Raw genomic sequence first — 13,852 nt, forward strand, 5'->3', positions numbered from 1 at the left:
CGCTTATGCCTGCAGCTGGCCCTGAACACACACACTTTACATGTCAATTATATAATATGCATACATCTTTACTAAGATTAGTATAGGAAATATAATTTTAACCATACATTATCATGATAGGACCCCATATGAATAAGACTAATTTTCAGCAAACGTAGCTTACAATTTATTTCATACAATTATGCACGCTGCGTATTTGGCATCCTAGGTGACAGGTGCTGTGCGATACCACCTCTAATGGATTGGACCGGTTGATCACTCTAAAATTGGTGGGCTACTGTATCGCTGGAGAAAATCGTGTCGGAGCTCCGCACAGCTAGGCTACTATTGTCAAACGGCCAATGAGGTGAAAGCGGGGCGGAGAACAGTCGACGATTGTACTACGGGCAGTTGCCTACTGCAAACAGCTGTGGAAGCGTCTGCTTTGTACACGCGTTTCGCTGATCTGGTCAATGGATTACACAGTTTCCCTACAAGTGCAACATCAACTGGCTGTGTTCCCGACACACTTGTACCAGGGTTACAGTTTGGAGTTACAGGTAGGCTATATCTCAGACATGCATTAGCCTATACTTCTGTGTGATTTGTTTTCCGTTTTGTTTTACAACGGTACCAATCTCCATTGACGGAGAAAGAGACTATACAACTCAGACTGTCTAATGCTTCCAGCTCCATTATAAATCGTGTCCGCTGCGTTGCGTGGGATTTCAGCATCCTTTTTGACATTATGAGCCACGAGAAACAGTGAAATCCTCTCCTCCATCTAGGCTACGGGATGTTGAATTAATGACACGGTGTTTAGAAATACCGGGTAGCCTGATGAGGAGGTCCTCAAGGCTGAAATGCGCGCTTAAATTGCGAATCTCATTGAGGTTTCATAAACACTCCATGTGATTTGAAAATAAAATCAACGGGTCATACTGTTCAGGATGATCATTTTGCGTCTTGCTGTGCTTAGAAAGTGGAATGGCATCAGAGGCCAAACAATTCCTCATATTTTATTAGGCTGTCCATCCCATGGCGATTTTACACACACTGACCTTTTTACATCGTTATTTGTTTTGCCACGTGATATATAGTGTCATTTATGGGATTCCAATAGTACAACCAGTTGGAGCGAGTTGAACTCACCTGTCATTCTACTACTGTAATATCGGCTATCTAGTATTGACCATATCATGTTTGGTTTTACATTTGCCCACTGTTCAGTACAATGCATGGGATTTCAGAAGTTGGCATGTCTGTACCTTGACTATTCAAGTGTATCCAGTCATTGGATTGTGACTACGTTCATTGAGGATTCGTTCCCATGCATCTTCCAATGGCATTCTCCCGTTCCCATGCATCTTTCAATGGCATTCTCCCGTTCCCATGCATCTTTCAATGGCATTCTCCCGTTCCCATGCATCTTTCAATGGCATTCTCCCGTTCCCATGCATCTTTCAATGGCATTCTCCCGTTCCCATGCATCTTTCAATGGCATTCTCCCGTTCCCATGCATCTTTCAATGGCATTCTCCCGTTCCCATGCATCTTTCAATGGCATTCTCCCGTTCCCATGCATCTTTCAATGGCATTCTCCCGTTCCCATGCATCTTTCAATGGCATTCTCCCGTTCCCATGCATCTTCCAATGACATTCTCTTCATAATCTTCTGCACTAACATTAGCCCAAGTGTGAAAACATAGGTGAACATCCCCATGATACTATTTTCGTTTCGTCAAAAAATGACAGCACACCAAATCCTGAATGTAATTGACCTAATGTAGCTAGCTATCTATCTCCCACATGACTGGCAACCATGCTTATGGATATATGCGGCTCTCTGCCTCTGACTGTGACATGACAAATTCACCTCCAAACCTAGTTCCTTTTGTTATGTTTTCTTAAACAGGTATTTCTTTTATTGAACTATCGTGACTTCCCCCCCAGTGAGGTGTCTTGTTATAGGTACCCTAGCAAGGGCTTTGACAGGCTATGAGGATCCCAGTGTGTTTATTTAGAAATATTGTTGCATATTAAATCCCTTTGCAAGTGTGTTCACCAGGTGGTGTCTAGATAAAAAAAAAAAAAATCTTTACTACGTTAATATTATTTTTGCTTTATCCACTTCCCCCAAGAGCGCAAGCAGCAACTTCATTGTCTTGTTTGAGAGAACTTTACTCTCCTTCTGTTGCATTGTTTTTTAACTGCTGCATCTCTCTCTCTCTCTGTGCTGCTGTGTGTCTCTCTCTCTCTCTGTGTGCGGCTGTGTCTCTCTCTCTCTCTCTCTCTGTGTGCGGCTCTCTCTCTCTCTCTCTCTCTCTCTCTGCTGCTGTCTGTCTCTCTCTCTCTCTGTGCTGCTGTCTGTCTCTCTCCTCTCTGTGCTGCTGTCTGTCTCTCTCCCTCTCTGTGCTGCTGTCTCTCTCTCTCTCTCTCTGTGCTGCTGTCTCTCTCTCTCTCTCTCTCTGTGCTGCTGTCTCTCTCTCTCTCTCTCTCTCTGTGCTGCTGTCTCTCTCTCTCTCTTTCTCTGTGCTGCTGTGTCTCTCTCTCCCTCTCTCCCTCTCTCTCTCTGTGCTGTCTCTCTCTCTCTGTGCTGTCTCTCTCTCTCTGTGCTGTCTCTCTCTCTGTGCTGTCTCTCTCTCTCTCTGTGCTGTCTCTCTCTCTCTCTCTGTGCTATGTCTCTCTCTCTGTGCTATGTCTCTCTCTCTGTGCTGTTTCTCTCTCTCTCTGTGCTGTTTCTCTCTCTCTGTGTGCTGTGTGTGTCTCTCTCTCTCTCTCTCTCTGTACGGTCTCTCTCTCTCTGTGCTGTCTCTCTCTCTCTCTGTGCTGTCTCTCTCTGTGCTCTCTCTCTCTCTGTGCTGTCTCTCTCTCTCTGTGCTGTCTCTCTCTCTCTCTCTGTGCTCTCTCTGCTGCTGTCTCTCTCTCTCTCTCTCTGTGCTGCGTCTCTCTCTCGCTCTCTCTCTCTCTCTCTCTGTGCTGCTGTCTCTCTCTCTCTGCTTCTCTCTCTGCTGCTGTCTCTCTCTCTCTCTCTGCTGTCTCATACTCTCTCTCTCTCTCTCTCTCTCTCTCTCTCTCTCTCTCTCTGTGCTGCTGCTCTCTCTCTGTGCTGCTGTCTCTCTGTGCTGCTGTCTCTCTCTCTCTCTCTCTCTCTCTGTGCTGCTGTCTCTCTCTCTCTCTCTCTCTCTGCTCTCTCTCTCTCTCTCTCTCTCTCTCTGTGTGCTGCTGTCTCTCTCTCTCTCCCTCTCTGTGCTGCTGTCTCTCTCTCTCTCTGTGCTGCTGTGTCTCTCTCTCATTTTCTATTTGTTTATGAAATACTTTTTCTAAAAGGATCAGAGATACAGAAAAACAGAGCCCATTGGTAACTTTTAAACTGATACAGTTGCTTCTGGTATCTCTCAGTATATCAAATGTCTCTTTTTGTAGTGCACATACTGCACTCTGAGCGGCATGCAACAGCACTCATATCACCCTAGAATCCAGTGGTAGCATTTTTCTGCTTTACCAAATGAGGAGAGTTATAAACTACACACCAGTCAGAGTTACACTTGAACTACATATTTTTTAGTAAGAGCTTTGCAATAACCCTTTTTGACTTTCAATGAGGCGCTATCTCTAATGAACCATTGGAAAGTACCATCAGAAAAGTACAAAGATCTTTTATAGCCAAGATACACCCCTCTTAACTTACATGACGATTCACAGATCTTAGGATCTGTTCACAAATAAAGACTTTTACTTGAGAGAGAGGAGTATCCCGTAGCCAGATAGCATTCGCTATAAATTATCGTTAATTTTGTTCCCTAAAACGAGGTTCTAATCTCGTTCCTGGTACTTCATAGAACCATTACCTCATCCCAAGGCATGACTCAATTGTCAACTCTAGATACTCATCTCAAGTAAACCCCCTCTTGACCCCACTCCTGGACAAGCTCACTGAGGGGAGTGAGCCTCTAGGTCATACACAATCCCAGTACATGTGAAAGACAAGCCTGACCTCTCCCCTCTCTGGATCCCAGGTGACTGAGCCCTAGCTGAGGGAAAAGTGCAACTGCCAACACTAGAGTCCAAAGGGATACATTCTAATGACAAGTATCTCACATAAGCATATTATGCAAATTAAACATCTTAATTATCTATGTTACCCAACTAATTCTGATTCATCTGCCACAATCCTCTTAGCTGAGGCAGAAAAACTATTCTGATGTTATATCTTTATAACTGGCCAAGGTTAGAATTATTGGGGTCCAGGGCACACCCTCAAACCCATAACAAATCATGGCACTCCCGTTAGCCTTACAATATTTGAACTATACAGAAGACAAATATAATGCGTTGCTCCTGCCTACAGTGTGTGGGCACCCTGAAGAGTCATTGTGTGATTCAAACCTCCAGTTTGAATCACACATTGGGTGTTGCCAAAAAGTAGTGCACTAAATAGTAATTAAAGTGTCATTTGGGACGCATCCTGTGACATGGTATACAGTTAACTCCTCCACTGGTCGATGTACGTGTTATGGTGCATCTGGAGTTTTAATCATGCTTGCCTGACAGTTCCCATCACTGCTGTTCGTCAACTCTTTCTGAGCTCTTTCTTTCTCCAGTCCGCTTGATTCAAAGTTGGTTGCTGCTATCACTGTCTCTCTGAGGAGAGGCTCACTGTCTCTCTGAGGAGAGGCTCACTGTCTCTCTAAGGAGAGGCTCACTGTCTCTCTGAGGAGAGGCTCACTGTCTCTCTGAGGAGAGGCTCACTGTCTCTCTGAGGAGAGGCTCACTGTCTCTCTGAGGAGAGGCTCACTGTCTCTCTGAGGAGAGGCTCACTGTCTCTCTGAGGAGAGGCTCACTGTCTCTCTGAGGAAGCCTCTCTGAGGAGAGGCTCACTGTCTCTCTGAGGAGAGGCTCACTGTCTCTCTGAGGAGAGGCTCACTGCTCTCTCTGAGGAGAGGCTCACTGTCTCTCTGAGGAGAGGCTCACTGTCTCTCTCTGAGGAGAGGCTCACTGTCTATCTGAGGAGAGGCTCACTGTCTATCTGAGGAGAGGCTCACTGTCTCTCTGAGGAGAGGCTCACTGTCTCTCTGAGAAGAGGCTCACTGTCTCTGCTCAGAAGAGGCTCACTGTCTCTCTGAGAAGAGGCTCACTGTCTCTCTGAGGAGAGGCTCACTGTCTCTGAGGAGAGGCTCACTGTCTCTCTGAGGAGAGGCTCACTGTCTATCTGAGGAGAGGCTCACTGTCTATCTGAGGAGAGGCTCACTGTCTCTCTGAGGAGAGGCTCACTGTCTATCTGAGGAGAGGCTCACTGTCTATCTGAGGAGAGGCTCACTGTCTCTCTGAGGAGAGGCTCACTGTACTGAACCAAAAGGTGGCTCCGTCCGAGCACTATCAACTCCTTTGTTTTTCATTATCTTAAGACAATGTTCTCTGTTGCTACATGCCTAGTGTCAGTGACAGATCAAATACACTTCATCGGGCCTATATGCTGCTTACACATGCATTTTCAAAAGTTTTGTGAGTCCAGAATATGAGGTATATTTGTGGTATTTTTGAACATCTTGGAGGACTTACTTAATACTCATACATTTCACATTAATATGCACATTCATACTAATACACATACAAGCTTTCGAACTTCAGGTGATGATGATGTCCCCTCTCAACCTCTCACTTTAACAACCCCAGATATATTTGTTCAGTCTCCCTATTTCATATCGTTTCTATTTTGGAAAAGGCTTGAAGTGGTAAAAATCGTGTTATCTCTCTCTTACCGTCAGTCATTTGTGAGGTCTAAAAATAAAATGAAATAAAGCGCTTTGAAGCTCTGCTTCAGTGTCATCAATAAGTGGTTGTTTTTCTTTAAGTACAAATGTCCCTCCTTTTTAGTTGCTTATTCAAAATCCTCCTTTCAGTCTGTATTTCACTGCTGTCTTCAAGATGTGTAAAAAATATATTTTTAAATGCAGCCAAGTGTAACACAGGAGGTCAAAGTGCATTGAATTGAAGAAGATGAATGTGTCATGAGATACTCCCTGAAGTACTCTTAGATTGCAGTGGTGTATAAAATAAATAACAATAAAAGTGATATTGTTAGCAGGCTAATTATACTGTATCACACCTGAGAGAGAGGGGGGAGAAAGAAAGCGAGATTGTCCTTGTATTCCATGTTAACACCTCCAAATCACCCTGTCCTCTGCCCCTTGGTGGTACCCACAGGTATAGAACTGGGAGTTGAATAATCCATCCAGGTGTTACAACTTATTACTCTGACATTTCGCTCCAAATATAAATGCTGTTTATCATCCGGTTTAGGCTGGATGTACTTTGAAATCCCTCAAAGCATCAGACTTCCGGAACCCAAGCCCTTTGCAACAGGTTTATGGACAGTGTTTTTACAGTATTGACCCTTTCTGAGGATTACAATCCTACAGACTTCATCTTACCTCCAGAGGAAAATGAAAGTGATTAAATAGACCAGAGTCAAAATTGAATGGGTTGCGCTCGCTCGCTCGCTCACTCGCTCACTCACTCACTCACTCACTCACTCACTCACTCACTCACTCACTCACTCACTCACTCACTCACGTGACTTAACAATTGACCTAAATGTCTCTGTCAGTGGCTCAACACCAGTCTGATGATTGTGCTGGTGTAGTCTACTGTCGGCACTCTGCCCAGACTGCACTGTAATGTTTTCACCCAGTTGCTCTGTTGTCAGTAGGCAGGCTACACCAGAGTCTAATATTGAGATAAATGTGGCTCTGGGGTTACACCTCAGGGGAACTGGTAATCATTTAACAGGTGCTGCATCCTCTCTTTCAGTTAAGGCTGACATTAGATCATATTCAATGCAGTAGAATTATTCTGTAAAACAGAGTTGCTAGTATACAGACCTTGGCCATTGTGTTCTGACAGGTGGCATCACTCCTATATGACGCTCGTCCCTCAACCGTACAGACGGAATCATCACGCTTTCTGGCATAAGACAATGTACCTTGGCCTAAAGAAAATCTGCCTGACTGCCTAACTAAAGGACAGGACAAATCATAGTGAATGTCAGCCGTGCGCAGTAGATCACCTGCTGGGTGAATCGGTGGCGATTTAACATTTATAATCGTCTGGAAATTAACAGAAAAAGATGGCAGGTGTTCAGTGCGATAGAAGGAGCAACCACTTCTTTTACCTGTTTGTCGACGTGGTCTGTTTTGTTCTTAAAGCAAACACTACTTTTGACCAGGTTTCATAGGGCACAGTAGAGAATAGGGTGCCATTTGGGACGCAGTCTAAACCACTCAGTGGTCCTGGCCTGGAGAGTCAGCTGGAATAATGCTGCTGTCTACTGCTAAGGAGGTTAATAACAATGCTGATGATGGTACTGGATAGGGATGCAACAATTCACAGATACAAATCAGTGAAATGTTTAAGATGCACTACGTGACCAAAAGTATGTAGACACCTCTTCGTCGAACATCTCATTCCAAAGTCATGGGCATTAATTAGAGGTTGAATGATTTATGATTTTTCAACACCAATACCGGTTATTGGAGGACCAAAAAAAGCCGATACTGATTAATAGGCCGTTTTTATATATATTTGAAATAAATAATGACAATACTGAATGAACAATGAACACTTCTATTTTAACTTAATACATAAATCAAATCTATTTAGTCTCAAATAAATAATGAAACATGTTCAATTTGTTAAATAATGCAAAAGCAAAGTGTTGGAGAGGAAAATAAAAGTGCCATGTGTCGTGTAAGAAAGCTAAGGTTTTAATTCCTTGCTCAGAACATGACAACATATGAAAGCTGGTGGTTCAACTGGAACCCAGTTCTTCAATATTCCCAGTTAATACGTTTTAGGTTGTAGTTATTATAGGAATTATGACGCGTCAACTATTTCTCTCTATACCAAATTGTATTTCATATACATTTGACTATTGGATGTTCTTATAGGCACTTTAGTATTGCCAGCCTAATCTCGGGTGTTGACCGGCTTGAAGACATAAACAGCGCTGAGATCAAGCATTCTCTACTAAGAGCTGCTCGCAAACACAGTAAAGTGCTGTTTGAATGAATGCTTACGAGCCTGCTGCTGCCTACCACCGCTCAGTCAGACTGCTCTATCAAATATCAAATTGTAGACTTAATTATAATATAATAAACACACAGAAATACGAGCCTTTGGTCAAAAACAAAACGTTTATTCTTTCAGTGGAATACAGAACCATTTTGTCGAACGGGTGGCAACCCTAAGTCTAAATATTGTTGTTACATTGCACAACCTTCAATGTTATGTCATAATTATGTAAAATTCTGGCAAATTATTTAAGGTCTTTGTTAGGAAGAAACACAGTTCGCAACGAGCCAGGCGACTCAAACTGCATATACCCTGACTCTGCTTACACTGAACTCAAGAGAAGTGACACAATTTCCCTAGTTAATATTGCTTGCTAACATGCATTTATTTGAACTAAATATGCAGGTTTAAAAAATATACTGTTGTGTTTTGTTTTGAAGAAAAGCGTTGATGTTTATGGTTAGGTACGTTAGGTAGGTTAGGTACATTTGTGCAAGTATGTGCTTTTTTTCACGAATGCGCTTTTTAAAAATCATCACCTGTTTGGTGAGGTTGAAGTAGGCTGTGATTCGATGATAAATTAACAGGCGCCGCATTGATTAAATGCAAAGCAGGACAAGCTAGTTAACCTAGTAATATCATCAACAGTGTGTAGTTAACTAGTGATTATGTGAAGATAAGTTTAATGCTAGCTAGCAACTTACCTTGGCTTCTTGCAGCCACAAGGTCCTTTTGAGGCTGCACTCGCGTAACAGGTGGTCAGCCTGACACACAGTTTCCTCGTGGATTACATTGTAACCGGCCATAATTGGCGTCCAAAATGTCTGATTACTAATTGTTATTAAAACTTGAAGTCGGCCCTAATTAATCGGCAATGCCGATCGGTCAACCTCTAGCATTAATATGGAGTTGCTGCTATACCAGCCTCCACTCCTCTTGGAAGACTTTCCACTAGATGTTGGAACATTGCTGTGGGGACTTGCTTCTATTCAGCCACGAGCATTAGTGTGGTAGTGCACTGATGTTGGGCAATTAGGCCTGGCTTGCAGTCGGCATTCCAATTCACCCCAAAAGTGTTTGATGGGGTTGAGGTCAGGGCTCTGTGCAGGTCAGTCAAGTTCTTCCACACGGATCTTGATAAACCATTTCTGTATGGAACTCGCTTTGTGCATGGAGGCATTGTCATGCTGAAACAGGAAAGGGCTTTCCCCAACTGTTGCCACAAAGTTGGAAGCACAGAATCATTTTAGAATGTCATTGTATGCTGTAGCGTTATGATTTCCCTTCACTGGAACTAAGGGGCCTAGCCCAAACCATGCAAAACAGCCCCAAACATTACACCAAACATTACAGTTGGCACTATGCATTGGGGCAGGTAGCGTTCAACTGGCATCCGCCACACCCAGATCCGGCTGTCAGACTGCCAGATGGTGAAACGTGATTCCTCACTCCAGAGAACGCACTTCCACTGCTCCGGAGTCCAATGGCGGCGAGCGTTATACCACTCCAGCCGAAGTTTGGCGTTGCGCTTGGTGATTTTAGGCTTGGGTGCGGCTGCTCGGTCATGGAAACCCATTTCATGAAGCTCCCGAAAAACAGTTCTTGTGCTGACGTTGCTTCCAGAAGCAGCTTGTAACTCGGTAGTGAGTGTTGCAACCGAGGACAGATGATTTTTACGCGCTTCAGCAATTGGTGGTCCTGTTCTGTGAGCTTGTGTGGCCTACCACTTCATGGCTGAGCCGTTGTTGCTCCTAGACATTCCACTTCACAATAACAGTACTTACTTTTGACTGGGGCAGCACTAGCAGGGCAGAAATTTGACTAACTGACTTGTTGGAAAGGTGGCATCCTATGGCAGTGCCGTGTTGAAAGTCACTGAGCTCTTCAGTAAGGCCATTCTACTGCCAATGTTTGTCTGTGGAGATTGAATGGCTGTGTGATCGATTTTATACACCTGTCAGGTGTGGCTGAAATAGCCGAATCCACTAATTTGAAGGGGTCTACATTAGAGGTCGACCGATTAATCATCATGGTCGATTTTCAAGTTTTCATAATAATCTGTAATAGGCATTTTTGGACGCCGATTTTGGCCGATTACATTGCATTCCACAAGGAAACTGCATGGCAGGCTGACCACCCATTACGCAACTGCAGCAAGGAGCCAAGGTAAGTTGCTAGCTAGCATTAAACGTATCTTATAAAAACAATTCATCTTCACATAATCACTAGTTAATTACACATAGTTGATGATATTACTAGGTTAACTAGCTTGTCCTGCGTTGCATATGATCAATGTGGTGCCTGTTAATTTATCATCGAATCACAGCCTACTTCGCCAAACGGGTGATGATTTAACGAAGGCGCATTCCTGAAAAAAAGCACAATCATTCCACGAATGCACCTAACCATAAACATCTTTTGCCTTTCTTAAAATCAAAGAAATTAATGTAAGCAGGCAATATTATATGGGTTAGGGTATATGCAACAGTTTGGGCCACCTGGCTCGTTGCGAACCAGAGTTTTACATAATTATGATATAAAATTGAAGGTTGTGCAATGTAACAGCAATAATTAGACTTATATCCTGACTACACCAGTCACGTAGTGTGCACGAGCATTACAAAATAAATTTAGAAATCTATGTTATTCAATAATTGCACTCACACTGCTCGCGCGCGTCAATGAACGTCCACGTTGCCAAGGGCTAAAATAGAAGTCCTTTCTATTTCTGACGCAGATCGCACTGCAAGTCCTGCCTCTCCCATCTGCTCATTGGTTTATAGAAGCAGGTACCCACGTGCCATCTCCTCATTGGTTATACCCACGTGGGTGATTGAAAGATGAACTGTGTTGCCGGTCTTTGTGGTAATACTATGAAAGTTTAGAAGCCAATCGCCATATAAGTTCAAAGATGAAAATGCCTGGAAGGAGGAGAGATGACTAGAAACGATTCGGTTGACCGTTTGATGTGTGGATTAACTGGCGGAGCAGAGGACCTGGTGCATTTTAGGTAAAATAACAACTCAATGTTTATATCCCAGGACAAATTAGCTAGCAACCGCAAGCTAGCTAAATAGGACAAATTAGCTAGCAAGTGCAAGCTAACTAGCTAAATTGCCATAAATCTTCAATGCTTTTCGACCTGTCCCCAAATGAATGTAATTGGTTCAGAGTTTGTTTTTGATATTTTAACCTGCGTGTCGTGATCGCGTTTGGTGTAGGGGGACAAGATAAATGTATCCACGATGGCGCAAGCGCACAGCCGGTTTGGGTTCTGTGTTAGGGTTGCCACCCATTCGACAAAATACAGAATAGTTCCGTATTTCACTGAAAAAATAAACGTTTTGTTTTTGAAATGATAGTTTCCGGATTTTACCATATTAATGACCAAAGGCTCGTATTTCTGTGTGTTTACTATATTATAATTAAGTCTACGATTTGATATAGAGCATTCTGACTGAGCGGTGGTAGGCAGCAGCAGGCTCGTAAGCATTCATTCAAAATTTACTGCGTTTGCAAGCAGCTCTTAGCAATGCTTGATCTCAGTGCTGTTTATGACTTTAAGCCTATCAACTCCTGAGATTAAGCTGGCAATACTAAAGTGCCTATAAGACCATCCAATAGTCAAAGGTATATGAAATACAAATGGTAAAGCGAGAAATAGTCGACGCGTCATAATTCCTATAATAACTGCAACCTAATATTTCTTTACTGGGAATATTGAAAAACTGGGAATATTGAACCACCAGCTTTCATATGTTCCGAGCAAGGATCTAAAACGTTAGCCTTTTTACATGTAACATATTGCACTTTTATTTTCTTCTCCCACACTGTGTTTATGCATTATTTAAACCAAATTGAGCATGTTTCATTATTTATTTGAGACTAAATAGATTTTATTTATGTATTATATTAAATTAAAATAGAAGTGTTCATTGTTCATGCAGTTCATGCAGTATCTTTTGTGACTACTGATGCGTTTTCTCCTGCATGTAACTGTGTTGACAGTCATTGATCTACTAGTCATACTGATATTCCCAGCACCAGGGAATATCAGTAGCCAAAGTGGTGCTATATATTCATTACTTATGTCATAGATAATTGTCAAACGATAAATATGTATACATTACTAGCTCAAACTATCTGCGAAGATGGGGGTACATTGCCCCCCAGTCTAATAGTGGTACTGGGGTGGTGGATGCCCAGTCTCCCTTATGGTTCAGATCAGATGCCTACATAATACATACTGTACACCATAGACATGCATCATACACACAGATCCAGCTTAGAAAGGTCCAGGCTCATGAGCTCCACCAGCAGCAGATTTCAATTTAGAATGGAAAATGAATGTGCTTATGCAAAACATGTTAGTGCATCGATTCACTCAGGAGTCGCACCGAATCGTTTCAAACTACAACATTCCTGTATCGTGTCAGAGCTCATGTATCTAGATACGTATGGAATTGTTCTTGAAATGGAAAGATGTACATCCTTAGTACTGGACAAACAGCCTCATGATCCTCACAGATCAACCCAGGTGAGGAGAGGCTAAGCAGCTGTAGCTTCAGTTAAACTGTCTGGCAAGTCCCCCTGCTTTCAGTTCAACTGTCAATTTCCTTGGCTAGTTGTGTTTTATTAGCTACTGAGGGAGGTTGCAGATGTAGTTATCAATTTGTCTTTCCCTATTGGTGGAAATCAAGAGAAACTCTAGCCCCTTGTGTAGTTTATTTTGCAGAGCTGGTATTTTTCTATGTTGTAATTGGATAGATAACACAGTGGTAGTGTTATAGTATTGCTCATGAACTAAGCTCTTTGTTGGTGTTAGTCTGGTTTGTAGAGGATTGTATTCATAATTGCTTATAATGTAAACACTGATTTATATGCATGCTCACAATGCACTCTATTAGGCTGATAAAGCCAGGCCGTTGTCTGACCTTCGCTAAGCTCTTGGGATGGAGAGGTGAGCGCTATTTACTGAGCTAAAATCATTTAAGTCCTTTAGACTAAAGTGCATGTTTTTTTACAGAATCCGTATGACGTAGATCATTTATAAATAGTGGCGGAGATGATAAAGAAATCGTAGTACACATGTAATTAGCCTACTTGTAATTGTTTGTGTTACATGCTGTTTTTTAAACTCTGACTTAAGTATAGCTGTATGATAAACAATCCCTCCTACCACTCCAGTATGTGTTAATCTCTCTGATGTGGTTCCCTATCTGTGTCTGGCTTTTTTAGTATTTTAGCCTCAGTCCAGGAGCTCTAATAATCAAATCTCTGAATTAATTCAGTTGCTAAAGTGAGCTTGTATGACATGCTAACACACTGTTTTTCTCTCTCTATTTTGCTCTCTCACTCTGTCACACTCTCTCTCCAGTCACAACCACTCTACTATAGTCAGCCTCATCAAGATGTTATTGGTCTCAATTTGTAGAGAAAGTGAACAAGTTTTGGACAGACAGCTAGATTGTCGTTTTGGAGGGCATTGCTGATTTATCCATAGCAACAGTTAGCCAAAGGCAACCTTTCTTCATTTGCAAACTAAGATTACTTCTGTTTTGGGGCTTTAGAATGATTCTTGTTGCGTTGGGAGATGCTTGAATACATCATCTTTCAGCATTCTGTTTACTCCTAAATACAGCTAAGATATTTACCTCAAGTAAATATGAGGACTTTTGAGGGAATATGGTGGAATAAAATAAATGATCAACTGTGAGAACCTTTGAGAAAAAACTTAATGAGGACCTGCTGGAATTGAGGTGCAAAGCTGGAAAGTTTGGTTATTTGCTTGGTTTATTACC

At 42.4% G+C, this 13,852-nt stretch overlaps 1 protein-coding gene across 1 annotated transcript in view; it reads left to right on the plus strand.

The window, feature by feature from the left end:
• Positions 1–320: 320 nt before the first annotated feature.
• Positions 321–13,852, plus strand: part of LOC112262663 (zinc finger matrin-type protein 4-like) — a 197,164-nt gene continuing 183,632 nt past the window's right edge. Inside the window, exon 1 of the mRNA XM_024438336.2 lies at positions 321–539. Within this exon, the coding sequence (XP_024294104.1) occupies positions 453–539 (87 nt within the window). The 5' untranslated portion in view covers positions 321–452. The remainder of the gene's footprint in view (positions 540–13,852) is intronic.

Source organism: Oncorhynchus tshawytscha, linkage group LG12, assembly GCF_018296145.1.
Source record: "Oncorhynchus tshawytscha isolate Ot180627B linkage group LG12, Otsh_v2.0, whole genome shotgun sequence".
In the NCBI taxonomy this organism is placed as follows: Eukaryota; Metazoa; Chordata; class Actinopteri; order Salmoniformes; family Salmonidae; genus Oncorhynchus; species Oncorhynchus tshawytscha.